Source organism: Lucilia sericata, unplaced genomic scaffold, assembly GCF_015586225.1.
Source record: "Lucilia sericata isolate MDLA Ls3-8-SP2 unplaced genomic scaffold, ASM1558622v1 Contig000046F_arrow, whole genome shotgun sequence".
Taxonomy (NCBI): Eukaryota; Metazoa; Arthropoda; class Insecta; order Diptera; family Calliphoridae; genus Lucilia; species Lucilia sericata.
The window spans coordinates 519,438-538,210 of NW_023994084.1; the positions used below are offsets into that span (position 1 = coordinate 519,438).

Here is an 18,773-nt window from a genome sequence, read left to right on the forward strand (position 1 = left end):
TATAATTATTAAACTGACTTGGGATAGAGAGAGAGAGAGAATAAGTAAGAAATTAAATAAAATTTTAGAAATTCTTATTAAAATATATACAAACAAAATTTCCCCCCTTTGTATACAATTAAATATTTAAATATTTTATTAAATTTATATATACATGTTGAAAATCCAAGTGCTACAATTACTTACATAAATTTACTTTTTATACCCAGCAAAACTAGGTAGTGGCTTTCAATTGTAATTACTTACCTAATAAAACACTTTTCAGTGACTACTATATATCGTCTGGATTACATAGAAGTAATCTAATAAGGTCTTATTAGTAATGTGTCATATAAATGCTTTCTAATACATTAGTCATCTTTCCAGTGAAGATATAGTAGCTATATACGTTTTTTTGATGCGATTTACAACAACTACTTTTCCTAATTACATGTAATCGCTTGAGGTAAGTACTTGACTCCAATGACATCACCGTATTAAAATAATGACTTAAAATGCTATTGTGTAAATAAATTTCAGCAATTTAACCCCTTACATGGTAATGAAAGTTTTTACTGGGATATTACTTAAATATGTATGATGATGTGGCATAGATACAATTATATAAAATGTACAAAAGTTTAATGAAGAATACTTTCCCAGTTTGTAGTTAAATTGATAGTAAATAAGAAAGTGTCTCTAGAGTGTAAAACAAAAACATAAAAGTTAAAATTGTCCTTAATTTTCCTTATATAATATTTATATTAAATTCCTGTATTATATAATAATTTAAAAATGTTTCATAAAATATTAAAGAGTAAGAGCCTTATTCATAACAATTTGTTAAAGGTTTATAAAACAGTTTTTCACACAAAATTTGTTGTGGAAACTTTTGAAAACTTATTATGAATAAGCAATATGGACTCTATTCATAACAATTTCTTAAAGGTTTATAAGCCAAATTTCATACAAGATGTATTCTATAAACCTTTGATAAATTGTTATGAACAAGGTTGTAATATTCGTAACAAATTGCATATAAAATTTGTTCTATAAACCTTTAATAAATATATATAAATAAGGCACTAACCCCTGTATTCTTAAAGATATTATACGTTTATTTTAAGTTTATTACGCATTTTTTCCATACAAAATTCTTTCATAAGCAACATTATTAAGCATTTATGAATAAGGGGGTAACAGAAAATCTATATATTAAGTTAGTACAAGAAAGACAAAAATTTCTACGTATACTGAACCTTGCTTCCTGGGCAAGAAGATACCGGTGACAGACAAAGTTAAGTACTTAGGTGTAATTCTCGACCGGAAATTAAAATGAAGACAGCACATAGAGGATAGGATCAACAAGGCACATCAGTGCTGGGCGATATGTAGGAGAACTATAGGCATGAAATGGGCCCTTAGTCCTACTATGACAAATTGGCTTTATAAAATTGTAATTAGACCAATTCTAGCTTATGCTTCAATAATCTGGTGGACTGCTTTGGACAAAAAATGTAATATCAAACTACTACAGGGAGTTCAGCGTACATGCTGCTTGTGTATAAGTGGTGCCATATCTATTACTTCAACGAAAGCTCTGGAAACGTTGCTAGATATTCCACCCATTGAAACATATTTAAGATATGAGGCGGCGCTTACAGCCAAACTGGTCAAAGGCGGTTATAGGACACGTCATCAATGTATACTGGACACATTGGAAGGTTATACACAATCATCGGACGTGCCTGATCGCATACCAGGCATAGAATATGTTGGAAACTTTGAAGCGCTGATCCCAGATAGAATGCCTTGGTCAAGCGGAACAGAGCAAATACCAGTAGGAATCCTGTGTTATACGGATGGCTCAAAATTGGGGGATAAAGTGGGTCTGGGGTTCTAAATTGAAGACCCAGAAACAAAAATATACCACCGTTTACCAAATCATAACACAAGCTTCCAGGCAGAAGTCCGAGCAATAACGGAATTTGTAAATTGGTTTAGAATAACGGCCCTTAATATGTTCACCGACAGCCAGAAGGCATTTAGGGAGATATCAGGTGATAGAATTAAATCTAAGACCGTATTGGATTGTAAGAAAGCTTTAACTGAATACTCTCCCAGAGGTAAGGTCTAAATCATATGGGTACCAGGACACTCGGGAGTAGTCGGTAACGAAAGGGCGAATGTAATAGCTTTAAAGGGAAGGGAGCTCGAGGTAGTTAACCCGACGAACGCAAAACCATTCGACGCAACAAAAGCTGAATTAAAAATATGGGGGAGAGATTCCCATAAGGCCTCTTGGTATAATGAAACGGTGAGTAGAACCACACAGGGGGTTCACCCTGATGAGAAGAAGACGAGAAATTTCCTCAAAATGAAGAAGTCTGAAGTTAGTATGATGGTACGTATTCTAAGTGGACACACAGGATTACGAGCACATTTATACAAAATTGACCGTGCGGATTCAGGCGAATGCGGAGCATGTGGAGAGGACAGCGAAACTCTCGAGCACTTTCTTTGCCACTGTCAAGCATTCGTCGAAGTTAGATACAAGTATCTTGGAAGTAATGTTATTCCGGAAATAACATTCCTGACTAACACTGATTGGAAAATTCTTAGGAATTACCTCCAGAAAAAGGATTAAAAAATATAGTTTAAATTTAAATTAACATTTTCTATAAAAACTCTTGCTTTAAAACATTAAGAATAAGTTATACTTTTAACTTTATTAGCCGTTTTTTTTTCATTATTTCTATAAAAATGCATATCTACATTTACACTTTGCCACGTTTCACATAAAAACCTATATACATACATATAAATACCACATATTTTTTATGGCTACTTAGAATAAAAACAGAAAAGTGAAGAGAAGAAAAAAAAAGAACGTAAAGGAAACTAAATGAACTGTTAGAAAAAAAACTACAATAATGGCAGAATTTAAGAGTGCATTACAATAAAATCCCATTTTCCAGAAGTAGTTAACTATAAACATTACAAGATTTCGTGCAACATTTATACAAGAAGAAATACATATTTTGCAATATATTGCATATTTACTACATACATATACATCTAATAACTACCAGCGTTTGTTCGTTACTACTTCCAGCTAAACACTCAAAGAATGAAAAAAGTTGTTAGTAGAATTTTTTAAGCTCAAAATAAAGTAAATAGTACAAAGCTAGCCTAAAGAGATTTAAATATTTCATATTTTTATTTAACAAAAAAACCCAGCAAGAAAAGTAGTAACAAAAAAAAACATTTTTATATTTTACTATTTTACTTGCTTTGGGTGTAATGTTATAGTATATTAACATGGCCAACATTAATGTTGCTTCTAAGAAATTGTTACAAGAATTGGAGGAAAAGCAAAGTAGCAAAACTACAGCATAACTAGAGTAGACGAAGAAAAAAAAAACTCATCACGAGAAGAAATATGACACATTTAAAAAATGGAAAAAAATATGAAATCTACATTGTTCAATTGTACAACAATATTAAATTCATATACTATACCTTATGGAAGCGAATACCAAGCGAAGAAAACAAAAAATTCTCGAAAAAGAAAGACTAGAGAAGCTGCTAAAAGAAAATGCAACTAGAATAAACTCTTTTCTTTTGGCTGTTGTTGTTGTTGCCTTCAAGTTTCACATTTCTCGAAATGATATGAGAATTCTAAAGATACTTGAAATTTTTGATATTTTGACTAGGTTTTGTGTTGTTACTTTAATACATACATAAATATATTTCTTCCTTTTGGGGAAATTGTTTTGTCCTTCATTCCTTGTTCTGCTTTCTTCAGTTAACGAGCACCTTAGGTTTTTCTATGAAAATATTGTAGTTTTCTGATTCCTTACTTGCTATTACTGTTTATGGGGGGCTAAAAGTTTGGTTGTATAGGGTTTGCGAACAATTTTTTTCAATGCATTAAAAGCTGAGATGTTTGATATGATTTACTCAGCCTACTATTAGAATGTATAAGTGAAATCTGTGTTTAGATATTTATCTAAAACTATTGATTTATAGCTGAAAACAAATTTTTTTCCTATTAGTCTGTATATTTGTAATCAACTCGGATCCATCTCCAGGCTTCAGAAAGACACAGAAGAAGAACAAATTAAAAGTGGTTATTATAGCTTAGGAAATCGGTTTCCAAGAGATTTTAAAACAAGAAAGAAAGTATAGTCGGTCGGTGTCGACTATATGATACCCTACACCAGTAATGGATACTAAATGTGATTTATTTTTCATAATAAAGCAATTTATTGCCCAATAACGATTTTTTTTAAATTTTCTGAAAGAGGGTTAATAGGAGCAAAATATGGACCGATCTCGATAAAATGTGCTGGATAGATTTATATAATATTTGTCTGTACAAAATTTCATCGCAATATTAGTCTTAATAAGTGAATTCTGGATATTTAAGTCACTTTCTGAGGGGGACTTTGTATGGAGGCTAGGGTCAAATGAGGCCCCATCATTTCGAAATACGTCGAGGTCATTAAGGCTTGTATACAACTTAGTTGTGAGTCCTTTTATCGAGATACCATTATATTTGACATGTTTATGAGGGGGGTTTCAGTTGTATGGGGTCTAGTTGAAATAATGGACCGATAGGCTTCGTCCTTGTGACAAAAGAAACCTATATGGGAAATTTCATCAAATTATCTTGAAAATTGCAACCTGTACTATGATGACAACGTTTATATGGACACAAGGACGGTTGGACGGATGGACGGACGGACTTCGTTAAATCGATTCATATATATGTATATATAGGTGGGTATAGTACTAATATTAGTACTAGTACTACTAGACTCAGAAAGTGATTATGAGTCGATTTAACGAAGTCCGTCCATCCGTCCGACCGTCCTTGTGTCCATGTAAAAGTTGTTGTTGTGCGTTACAAATATCAGCACAAATGCATAATATCCTTCCCATTGTAGTGGTGTAGGGTATAAATATTCCATGAATCATGTAAATAAGGTGTCTTCCTGCAATCCAAAGAGTCTGTATAACACTCTCGCATAATTAGCTTGAGTAAACTATAAAAACTTTTCATAAAGTCAAAATATGGCTTCCCAGTGGAGAAAAACTCAAACTCAAAAGTGAGACCCTAATCTTTATCTATGTTTTTATTATTATCCGAGCAAATAGAGAAAACGGCGGATTATTAGTATGTTTAGTTGGATGGTCAGATTTAAAAAAGGCTTTCCCTGTGCTGTGAATTAGCTTAGAAAAAGCATGTGCTTTAACCAGATAAATATGACTCAACTTTTCATTCTAAAATTATCGAAGAACCCTTATCGCCGGCCGCATTTCTTGTTAGGAAAAATTGTAGCTGTTTCTATTACTGCGTATACCAAATGCTTTTTTTCTTGTTACTACTTGCAGCAGCTAGTTTTCCATAAAATATACATTAGACCTGCTCTTCAAAAAAATTTGATTTAAAAAGTTCTGAGACAAGAACGGACTCTAATCAGATAATTTTTATTTTTTTAAATTCCACCTTAAAAAAGCTTTAGATCCATACAAAGGCAAAACGATTTTTGAAGGGCAGATCCAATAAACACATATATTTTTTAACATTCAATGAACATGAGCAAAATACATACAAATATTTATGTATATGTATAGCTTTTTTCGTTAGCTAGTGAACATGTTGTACTGGTGGCTGTAGATGTTTCTACATCTTGATGTCATCATTTCTGTTTCTTTTTACAATTTTTTTTACATATTTATTTTTTGCGCAACAACATTAATGTAAAAAGTATCCTTAGGGTAATGGATGACAAGATGACAACTCCCGTTGTGTATTTAAAATGTATTTGTATTTATATATGTATGTATGAGAGTGTATGTATGTGTGTGCAAGTATGTGATCGCAAACTCATGTATTTTAAGAAAAATTTACTAACTGCAAACATATACATCTGCGAAAGAAAGATAGGTGTGTGCATTAGTAGGTAATGTTTTAATACATTACCTGGTAATGAGTGGGCGTTATTACTAACATTATTTAATTTTGTTGAATAGGATTTGTAGCCGATTCTCTCGAGCATCTGTTTAACAAACAAAAAGTTTGATGTTCAAACCCTAGTTGATATCAATAATTTTGTTCAAAAGATATTGATTCATACTTTTATGTAAAACTGTTTGAAGCACTATGTAAGCTACTACTTTCCTACTTACCGGGCAAGTAATGCTTGTTTTGGGAACTACATATATTAATGAATAGGAAATTGTAATATCGAAAAAATATATATCTGAACACTATGGGTTTTATTTAGAAATGTTAAAAATAATCAGCACATGTTTTTCTGCTCACATGTGTATAACTTCGTGTGCGTGTGTGTCTGTCTCTCTGTTTAGATGCATGTTTCTGGGAAATCAACAATATTTTGTTAAACAAAATTATCTCTAGAAATGTTATAAAGACAATTTTGAAAAATAAAAAAACAAAAGCAACTGAAAGAAAATTACGTTGATAGATTCTAAGTGACATTGTTAAGAAATGCCCAAAACAGCCATAATATTATGTATCAAAAAGAAAGAAAGAATTTTACAAAGAAAAGTATAGAAAATGGACTTTGTTTTTATTATTATTAAAAAAAAAAGAATAATAAAAATTGCTACATGTATCAATGATGTAATACAATGTATAAATGTTGTACACAGAGGGAAAAGGAAATATACACCCCTGGTACCAAATTAACACAAAAGAGTTTATAATATTATAATTTTTTAATACCATCCGTTGTCAAAGTATATACATACGTACGACAACACTATGTAATGTTGGCAACGCAACGTTGTCAACATTGCAACAATTCGTTGTCGAAATCTAAATTTTATACACATCCGTTTTCCAAATGTTAACAAACGTGGTAAGCAACGGATTCATTGTCAAAGAGTTTATAATTTTTCAATAACATCCGTTGTCAAAGTATATACATACGTACGACAACACTATGTAATGTTGGCAACGCAACGTTGTCAACATTGCAACAATTCGTTGTCGAAATCTTAATTGTATACACATCCATTGTCTAAATGTTAACAAACGTGGTAAGCTCACTATTGGCAATGGATTGTCTGTCAATAGTGAGCTTACCAGGTTTGTTAACATTTAGACAACGGATGTGTATAAAATTTAGATTTCGACAACGAATTGTTGCAATGTTGTCAACATTACATAGTGTTGTCGTACGTATGTATATACGTCGACAACGGATGGTATTGAAAAATTATAAACAGTTTGGTGTCAATTTGGTACCAGGCGTTTATATTACTTTTTCCCTCTGTGTATTTTTTCTCTAATCATACATAGATAAAATGTTCTAGTTTTTTAAAACGATATTTTGAAATTTTATTTCACTTTAATTATTTAAGATACTGGAACAATTTCTTTTACTAAACAAGTTTTTATTTGAAGTAAAGTTATTAAAATTTAATAAACAATTCAAAATTATAAGCCTATTATGGCGTAGAGTAATAAAACTTTTATTATTATTGAAGAAAAATATTGTAAAAAAATAATTTTACAACTGCATCATTTCCAATTGTATTTTAGATCTTTCTGATAGCATTTTCCATTGAATTCAGAAATTTAAAATCTAATTGAAAAATGTATTATTGTTTTTCAAAAAATTTCTGTTTAAAATATAATCGAAAAACTAATTTAAAGTTTTGAAATATGAAAGAAAATTTCTGTAAAGAAAATTTAAATTTTTCAAAATTTAATTAGAATTTTCTAAAATTTATTTAGAAATTTTCGAAATATGTATAATGAGAAATACAACAGGAAATGGTGTAGTACTCCATGTCAAAATAATAAACATTATATATTCATATGTTGCCTCCTATATTCTTGGCTAGTTAGATGTCATAAACCGACAAATACAATTTTTCTTAATAATCTCCGTTTTTTTTTGTTGTTCCCGTTAAAATAATGGAAAATGTATTTCCTCATGTTGCAGTCTCGTGCAATATACACAACATATTGAGCCTCCTGTTCATTTACAAGATTTCTAGTTAAATTGTAAAATACTATTGTAACCTACATAGACAATGACTCATAGATACATACATTTATACACATACTAATATAATAAAATTTAAGCAACAATGAAACTGAAGTGCATACAAGCGTATTTTTAATAGAACAAATTTTTGTTCCTTTTCTTTTTCTTGCAATTTTCTTACATCTTGTTAGTTTTCATCACATATGATACGAATACGTGTATCACAAGACAAGATTCCAATATGTATTACATTTATGTAAAAGTGTTGTGTTTGTATGCTCAGCAGTGTTAGCGGAAGTCCATGGTTGTTTTTTCCTCTTTTAAGTATTAATACTATAAAGAGTAAATTGTCTTGTAAAGAATGAATTGACTTCCTTCTTAATTACGAACCTATTAAAATAACTAGTTTTGGTACATTCACCCCGAATTGCAGGGTATTTATGTTACAGTATTCATAAGTGAATCTATACTTTTATACAGTTAGTGTACATGAACATGTATGAGTGCAACACAACATTAACTCTACAAGTATAAAAATTGAAGAACGGTAACAAAAAACAAAAATTACTTTAAAGGGGTTTCCGTTGATGTGCGAATAATATGAAACAAATTGCAATACACCATAGTGACAGCTTTTCCCGTTGCTCGTTTGTTTATGCTGTCACATCATGTATGAGAAAATACATTCTTTTTTAATGTCTAGAAACACAGTCTGTAGGATACACATATTATTCTCATAGTTCATATAGCGCGCCCGAATTGTTTTTTCTTGTAATAGTCTTTTGGTTGTTGCTGTCATCGTCATTATTGCTTTTGTTTTCTTCATCGCCAGGCAGCTATATTCTGTGAAGAATACTTCTTAAACATATATACGATATTAAATTTAGAAAGCTTTCATCAACATGTATACATAGACGTATATACATATGTATGTGAAAATTAAAACTTTTACATACATATCATCATTTGTATATGTATAAAAGTACACTTAAAGAACATATTCCTTCCAGTCGTGCAAAATCCAAAGGCATTCTGTGAGTAGGACAGATCAAAATCAAAAACTAATAGGAAATCAAATACGACAGACTTAAACGTCCGTTTTTATAAATTTCATTAAGAGATTCTGCTATGGGCCTTCTAGAATCTCTGCATGTAGCAGAGTGTAAAGAAGGCCTCCACCGTAATGACATCGTACTAAAAACAGAAACTAGTAAGTATTGGGAGTCGGAGGCCTTGAATCTGTGAAAACTGTCTGCCAAACATTAATTTCCTAGTCTTCTATTTATCACCAAGTTAATTACAAAAAATAACAATATTATGATCACTGCAGTCTTACCTCTAGTTAACACTACTATATTATGTTAAAATCTCCATTTGACATATGATTGCAGTTAGAAATCATATGTTTGTCACAACCACTCCTATTATTTCGAATTTGAAATGCTTAAGCTATTTGAATTATATATTTAACATAAAATGGTTGAGGCAACTAAATATATGATTACAGTGAGCATAACATAGTTCAATATTTTGTATTCTTTTTAGAATGATTAAAGTAACTTTGTTTAAACATTTATTTTTCTCTGAGTGCTTATACATTTGTTAGAAAACACCTATACATATCTATGTATTTGTGCAACAATGTATGTAATCATATTATACAACTAAAAATGCATGTCTTAAACATGAAAATTCATGAATGTTTCTTTCCTTAAATATGCAATCTAGCAAAGCTGGTTGAAAAGATGAAAATCCTAAGTACAATTCCCAAATTGTTTAGCTAATACATTCTGTTAAGCTGTAATTACGTTTTTACATTCTATTGTAAAAGGATCTGCAGTAAAAATAAAATGGTTTTAAGGACCTTTTTTTTATATAACATTTCTCTATAATTGGTAGTTGTTTTAAACGTATATTCTTATCTATGTTTAACATATACATACACTGCCAAAAGTATGTTTTTATAGACGAGTTATTTGCATGTGTATTTATAATATTATATTTACCTTAAAAATATAATAATATATAAAATTATACTCAAGTGTATAATTTTGTATGTTTCCCATAACGTTTTAAAGTAATTTAATTTTGACAATACTTAATGTAAAAATGTTGTTTGTTTATAAAGTGGTGAACACTTGATAAGGCAGGGTTATTGTAATGATTTTGTAATGCACAAAAATAATGTTTTACACACATACTTTGTAATTTTGCCATCTGCATGGTATCACCTTTCCTGTCCATCCCACTTACAGACATGATCGGTCCTCAGTGGACCCTTTAAAGCTTAAGTTAAAGACTAAAGCCTAATTCCCTAAAAAAAATATACATAGTTTCTGGGAACTTCCTTTCTTCATAAACCAAATAAAAGCTTAATGATTTAAAATCTTAAATTTTCCGAATATTTGTTTATTTTGTTTAGCATACTTTTAGTTGAAATCCTTTATTTCCTTTGCATAGATAAATAATGAAAACTTTTTCTACACTCTGCTTTTGTTAATACAAAATGATTAATTTTTATTTTATTCTCTGGTACTTGCTAAATGAAGTACTCGTGTCTAATCTCAAATAATACCAGTCAAACAAATAAAAAGTTTCCTTGGAATCCAGAAACAAATAGAAGAAAAAAAAAACACAGTGAAAACTTTTTACCACACGTGATTAACTTGACCAAGTTTCCTTTCGTTTTTCTTATTTTGTCAGAAATTCTAATCATTAGTATTATATTGTCAACGTCTTGAGAATACTTAAAAGGAAAATTAGTAACTTTATATACACTAACGTACATAAAGTCGGAAAAACTGCACACCAGTGAAAGGAAATGCGAAAAAAGGTCTAATGAAAGCGACCGGGTAACGACATTGTTCAATTACAATTAACAGGGAAAGATACTACGATTGAATTACAATCACAAATGGAAAATAATCAAAAATGTTGGTATGTTAAAAATTTACTCACTCACTCCTTTCACATGCCCTTTTACTCACTCAATTTAATGTATAAAGCGATATGTATGCATGTCTGTATAGTTACACTTCAACCACTTTAAAGGAAATGTAAAATAATCAAATATAATTTAATGAAATAATAACGAGAAAAAAACAACAACAACAAAAAAGAGAAAAACGAAAACATTAAGATTTTTGTTTAATTTAAAGTAAAAAACGCAATGAATACAATTAAACATTCAATCGTATTGAAGAATTGCATTCAAAGTGAAATCAAGAGGAAAAAAGTGCTCTTCTTCGTGCCTTTTTGCTCAATTGAGAAATTGTATTTCACTGCAAATGCAATCAAAAGAAAATCACACAATTGTAAAGATGAAAATTCAAACATATAGAACAGACTACACAGGCTGTAAAATATAAAGTCCTTTTGATGATGGAAAATTTAATAAAGTGAATGAAACCTTAAAGTTAATTAACGTAAATGATTAATGATGAATAAATTGGTATAACTACAGAAACATATACTAGTAAACATTGTAAGTTGGCTACTTTAAAGGGAGGACCTGAAACAATAAACCAACTAACCTTCTGAAGGTACCCTTATATATCGTGGAAGAGAGCTAGTTTGTCTAACACTTAGAAATATTAATATACGTACATATGTATGTGAACAACAAAGTATTAAATTTAATATTTATATCTTTATAATTTCCCAGGTATTTGCATTTCTGTAAAGTACCACGCCCACTTTTTATAGTCCACCCATTTCTGCCCTAAATATTTGTGTTAATAGATATGTTACTTGTACACTATAATGAACCAGATTTTCAAAATTTAGTTTTTACTTTATATAAGAGATGCCACTCCCACTATTGATAACCTGCCCGTTTTGATCCTAAACATTCACAGTTATATAAAGTCACTTCAAAAATCTAGTTGTTATAGTTTTCCAGACAAATATTTACTTCTTGTGAGTAGTGCCACACCCACTATTGATTTTTCGCCTATTTCCAAATGTGAAATTTTCAAGAATCAGTCAGACATACATACGTTCATTAATTTTATATTTAGTCTTTTGTTAATATTTCCACTATTATATTCTTTCAACAAAAACTATCAAACAAATATTACTTGTACTCTATAGTACCCCATGTTTAAACATTTTAATTTTATATATAATAGTGCCACGCCCACTATTGGTGATCTGTCTATTGTTATCCTAAACATTCACAATGATATTAAAGTTACTAGGGAACTCTATTAGATATAACAGTTTTTCAGATATTATGTAATTCTTATGAGCGGAACCACACCCACTATTGCTTTTACGCCCATTTTCTTAAAAATACATATGGGAGTTGCCTATAAATCCTTTCAAATGTAAAAGTTTCAAGAATCATTCAGACATTCATTCATAATTTTTTGTACTTATGTATTGTATAAAGATGCTCCAGGCATTCTTATTCTTTTATTAATATTTCCACTATTACATTGTTTCAATACAAAATGTCAAACATATCATCTTTAATAATTTGTTCAGGTGTATTTTTAATGGAAAATCACAAGTCATATACACTGACAATATACATACATATTTTAAGGCAAAACCGATAGAGTACAAGTGAAAAAAAAAAAAACATTAAGAAATTTTAATGAATTGGTCAGTTGATTATTGTTTGTCTTGTATTGTATTTTGTACTTGCAGCCCAAAAAGAAGAATGTTTATTGAACACTTTTGTATCGAAAAAGAAGCAAAAAAGAAAAAAAAATAACTACAAAAAGAAGAATTGTTATCGGTATGATAAGTTGGCCGAACGGTTCATTTATTGAAAAAGAGCAGAGAAATATGAAAATGCCAAACAATAGAGATGTAGTTGTCCCAGTATGAGAGTGTATGAGTATGTGTGTATTTATGTGAGCGTTAGTATATACGAGTTGTTAGATTGTAAATTTAGGACAATAAACTATGGCAATAATTCTTCGAGTTGGAGACCCAAAAATGGCCTCAAAATTACACCACAAATATGCATTCAGACAATGAATAAATGAATGAATGAAAGTTTGCAATGTGTTTGCTTCAATAATAATATGAAAAAAAAGAATAAGAACGTACAACAAATACACTAACAATAAGTACACAGTTATAAACATAGTTGGCTAGATAGTTGGCAATGTATTCACACATACATATACAATAATACTTTATTGGAATCTTTGTATGAATACACATGTGAATAGCAAGATAGGTGTGAACTGCAAATTTGATTTCATATTTTTAATAAATTTACAAAGGACTTCAAAGGATTATTATTGCTCTATGTTGCTTAGTATTTTGTTTGCTTTAAAACTACTTACAGCAAAGTTTTTAACAGTTTGATTATATGTATTTAATGCCCAAGAGGGCATTTTTAACAGTTATTTTTACTTTAAAATAAAAATTAAAGCCTAAACACCTAGTTTTTCACGCACATGTGTATTAGCATACATATTTATGTTTGCCTGCATATGTGTTTGTATGTAGAAGGATTTAGTAAACTATTGAAATTTTCCTCTTAATACCTAAAGATGAAAAACAAGGTAAAGAGTTAGTTACCCGTTGTACAATAGTTAGAATTCATGTTACACAAATCTATACATGTGTGTGTGAGTGTCTAAAAATGTATGTTTATGTGATTTTTTTTTATTTTTAAGCTTTACTTACCCATATTATTTGGATAGAGTGTTGGCATTGTGCCATCTTGTTGGTAACGGGGTGGTGGTAAATCTGTATTGTCTACCAGATATGTTGAGGCTGCCTTTTTACGAGCTTCATCCTGTATGGGGGGAAAAAAAGGAAAGAAGGCCAAAGCAAAAGACAAAATATTATTTTCAAATATTAGCTTTTGGTATTCACAATAATAAAAATAATAATAATGATAATGCAAAAAAAAAGAAAAGAAGTAGGAAGAAAATATAAAACTGAGTAGTAAAGATTTCAGAAAAAGTTTCAACTTCTTTGAAATCTCGTTAAATTAGTTTCTTCTATGGAGTCTTATAAATATTAAAGTAAATAGAAAAGTTTGTTATCAGTATCTTTAGTAAGTTTTTTTTTTTTTTTGGTGGGGATTTTAATAAGTACTAAACTAAAGAAGGACTTGGCAAATTCTTTAACTAATATTTACTAACATCTAATATCTTAATTACACTCTTGGTTAGCAGGCAGCACTAAATCCTTCAGTTGGTATTAAATTTTTTTTGTTTGTTACCACGCGCAGTAGTATAAATGCTATGTGGGTATGTTGTAGATTTTATGGAACTTGGTCAATGATTAATTATAAACATTTGTTAAGCCAGTTTGGTGGTATTTCTAGACATTTCATTTCACTGAACTCTAGCGTTTATTTTTTTCTTGTGCTTTCTTTGTATTTTATTTGTTATTTCGGTGTTTTTTTTAAAGCTTGTTCGTTTTTGTATATGTGTGTGTTAAATGACTCTACATTAATCTGGTGGAGAGGGTATAGGACATTTGTGCTAAGGAAATTGTAGTCCTACATCCAAATTTAAGTATACCTATTGACTTAGGGTCACTTTTAATTTTGTGATCCTTCATTCTTCTTTTCGACCATTACTTACATTCCTGGTTCTTTTCACCAGGAAGTACAACTTCAGACCTCCGTGTTTGGATGGTACTCTTCTAAATACCTAAAGCGAAGCCAAATATCTTGGCGCAATTTTAGACTCTAAGCTCACGTGGAAACGTAATGCTGAGAGTCGAATGAAGAAGGCATTATTTGCCTTCTATATATGTAAGAAAACCTTTGGGAAAAGATGGGGTCTTAAACCATACATTGTGCACTGGATGTACACCGCGGTTATAAGACCTATTCTGACGTACGGAGCTCTTGTTTGGTGGAGAGCGGTGGATACCAAGACATGTCTTTCAATCACTGGCTTGTCTGGAGACGATGCTAAACATAACTCCCCTTGATATATACATTAAATGCATTTCTGCTATATACTCTACGACTTAAACAGTCGAACGGATTGAAGCACGACCGCATTGGTCAAGGCACCATCCTACAAAAAATAGGCGGGCCAATCATAGGGCAGGAAACAGACTACATTCTATCTACACTGAATTTTAATAGGTCATTCAAGACCACAATACCGACAAGGGATGATTGGGCCGCGAACACTGTCCCAAGAGACGACGTGATCTCAATCTATACTGATGGCTCAAAGACAGAAAGGGGCACGGGATCGGGAATCTTTTCCGAAAAACTAAATCTTCTACTGTCTCTTCGACTACCTGACACCTGCACGGTCCGTCAGGCAGAAATATATGCCACCTATACAGCCATGAGAAGAATCCGGGAACTAAATCTCGAAAATTCGACTATACATATATACTTCGATAGCCTTGCATCAATCAAGGCTCTTAATTCCAATGTTATTAAGTCGAAATGTCTTCTCAATTGTATTCAATCATTGGCACAACTGACACAACATCATGTTGGGTTGATATGGATTCCATGACATGAGGACATCCGTGGAAATGAAATATCTGATGAATGTGCAACCAAAGAATCGTCCCTAAACTTAACCCTTGCACAAAATGATATTCACACTCCCCTGGCGACCCTATAAAAATTGATAGATGAATGGGCTTTGAGTGAGACGGAACTCAGGTGGTCAAATATCACCACTTATAGAATATCGAGACTGCTCTGGCCCACTCTGACTACAGATAGGACTAGGACTCTCTTGTCTCGATTAGGCTTCTAACTGGTATAATTACTGGGCACTGTATGATTGGACATATATCGGAACGTAAGGGCTACCCAAATTATAGTTACTATAGGAGTTGCTTGGACTAAGAAGAAGTGGAGTCGGTACAACACCTTCTATGTGACTGCCCAGTCTTTCAAGAGCACAGACTACTTTATCTTGGTAGAGCTCTTTTTCATGATCTAGACTGTCTCAGAGATGCGTCACTAATATATATGATCGGTTTTATTAATAGCGCCGGCTGGCTTACACGGAGACCAAACGGACCATGTACTCAACGAAATTAGGGAGGGAATCCATTGTCTCAATATTAGGGTATCACAATGGGCCACGAGGCCTCCGAGTGAACTCGCTTAATAGCGAGCACCCACGTAACCTACCTACCTTATACGCATTGCACTAGGGAATCTGGTTGAAATCGGTCGATTTTTTAGCCCTCCGAAATTACACTTTCACCACCATAGTGAGAAGTATATTAAAAAAAATATTGATCCTACTTAACTTACAGTATACCGATAGACTTGGAATCACTCTCTGTACCGATTAAGCCATATCCTTCCGTCTGTCTGGCTGCCTATTCATGTAAAGCTTACACTCAAGGTACAGGTCACGATTTTTAACATATTTGGATGAAATTTGTTTCATAAGTGTTTTTCGATCCAAGGAGGTCTATTAAAATAGATTCAAATTTGTCCCATACAAACTGTCCTTTTTAAAATAACTTAAATGTCAATAATTGACTTATAACCATTAGTAACATGATGTAGTGTATCGTATGGTCGGCTATGTCAGCCAATAATTTCCTACTTATTCTCATTTGTTATTTTTTTTTTCAAAAATCATTTTCATTGGAATGCTTCCTTCTTTTATTATGGTAGTTAATTTTTCATTTCATTTTAATTTTCAGCCTTTCTTTTTGTAGAAGAGGGAGATGGGGTGTTGGGGGAATGTTGGATTAGGCATGAGTCGTCAACTATATCATAATGTTTACAGCAATGGCAGGCAACATTTTGTGTTTTTTTTTTCAGTTCATTTAAAAAGTTTTTTTTATTTCTAGTATTCTAATATACTTGTCAAAAAGTTTTAAGGAAATTGGTCAAAAAAAGGAAAAAATAAATATATTTTTTTTGTTGCATTCTGTTCAGATTTTATACAAATATGGTGATTTGTAAATATTTATGTCATAGTTTAAAAGATTGAAGTCGTCAATGAGAAAAATATTAAAATTTACTCATTTCCACAAAATAATTGTTTAAATTACAACACATTTTAGATCTTAAGATACTGAGATCGAAAATTTAAATATTTTAAAATTTTAATTATTTCTAGTGATTAGTTTTAAAAATTATTTTTTATAAATTCAATAAATCATAGATGTTAAAAATATCTTATTATTCACACTGCCTTATTATTTATCAAAGGTTTATAGAACAAATTTTGTATGAAATTTTGATTTTTAAACCTTTGATAAAAGTTTATGAATAAGACCCTTATTGCCTTATTCATAACTATTTATCAAAGGTTTATTGAACAAATTTTTTATGAAAAATTGTCTTATAAACCAGTGATAAATTGTTGTGAATAACACCCTTACCCCCTCATTCACAAACAAAATTTTTATTTTTAAACGGTTTATAAATTAGATTTTGTATGGAAATTTTGTTTTATAAATCTTTTATAAAATAAAAATGTTGTTTGTGAATAAGGGCGTTAATCTTTAGTTTTTTCTAAACAAGAAAATGTTTTGAAAATATAAAATATGTACTCCAATTAACATTAATTTATTCTTTAGCTATTCTGTATTTTTATGCAAATATTTTTTATACTATATTATAGCAGACAACTAAGCTGAACTGTCAATATCTATAATTGACATAAATAAACAAACAAAGACACAGAAAAAAATATATATTTTTATTTTCCTCCTTTTTAATTCAAATATTGAAATATGAAGTTGTTAAAGCATGAATGAATATTTGAACATAATTAGCTCACAACAAAACAAAGCAAATAGATAGCAACAAAAATGTCCTTTTTTATATGCTTAGCTTTGCTTAGAACCATTTGAAATCTTAATTAATATTTCTGAAGGGATCATAAAATTTTTCATAAAATCTTATTAAACAAATTGGAAAATTATCAATCTGTCAAGCTGAATTATGTTTAAGTGCTGTGTATTTTTTAAAGAAAAATCAAATGTCAAAATCAAATTGGATTGTTATTAATGAAATTGGTTTAAATAGATTAGATGTTAATAAGGAAATTTGGTTAGAGAATTTTAGAACTTTCGAATTTATGATTTTTATCTGCAACATTTTCTTTGTCATTGCCAGGCTTTTGTCGAATTTAAATGCAAATAACTTGGATATCATATTTTTCTATCTTTCATGAAAACTTGTTAGAAAAACTGAGTTTTTAAACTCTGTTGAAATCCAAACTCAGAGACCAGAATCTGAATATTAATCTAACTTTAGAATTTCTTAATCATATCAGGTTTTATCGTTCAGGTTAAACCTTTATTTTAAAGTCAAAAGATTGAATTTGACATAATATTTTATAAGTAAAGCTTTCTTCGGGATGTTTTAGAGTCTCAGAATAGAGTTTGAATCCGAATCCCCAGATTTTTTTAATTAAATAAGGATTTTCCTTTCAGGTTAACTCTTTTCACGTATACGGGATACCGGTGTCTCAATATTTGTTTTACATTTTTCTGGATTTAGAGCGTATTTTTACATTCACAGCTACTGTAAATGGTTGTTTACAAAGAAAACTAAGTTATTTTTTAGAATTTGATGGCACCGTATGCTAAAAAGGATAATATCCTGTGATATCCTTCTTTTCCATTTTTCATCAAAAATGATCAATATACTTCAAAATAAAGTGTGTAAAGAGCGCCTCAAATATGATCAAAATCTTTACGACAGGATATAACGAAAACTAAATGAAACAGATTTGGATTCAGCTCTGCTTAATTCATGGGACACTATGGGTTTTGGGTTAAACATTTGTTCGACTGTTGTGTGACTTTGGACCTCCAATATTTCCTTTA

General features: G+C 30.6%; 1 protein-coding gene across 5 annotated transcripts in view; it reads right to left on the reverse strand.

Moving 5' to 3' along the window:
* The window catches only part of LOC119615197 (nephrin), a 306,013-nt gene that overhangs the window by 43,990 nt on the left and 243,250 nt on the right, over window positions 1-18,773 (reverse strand). For 4 of the 5 annotated variants that reach the window (XM_037971292.1, XM_037971284.1, XM_037971276.1 and 1 more), the window contains one exon: window positions 13,659-13,770. The exons of the other annotated variant lie outside the window; for it this stretch is intronic. In XM_037971292.1, the coding sequence (XP_037827220.1) occupies window positions 13,659-13,770 (112 nt within the window). The remainder of the gene's footprint in view (window positions 1-13,658; window positions 13,771-18,773) is intronic. 5 annotated transcript variants of the gene reach the window in all.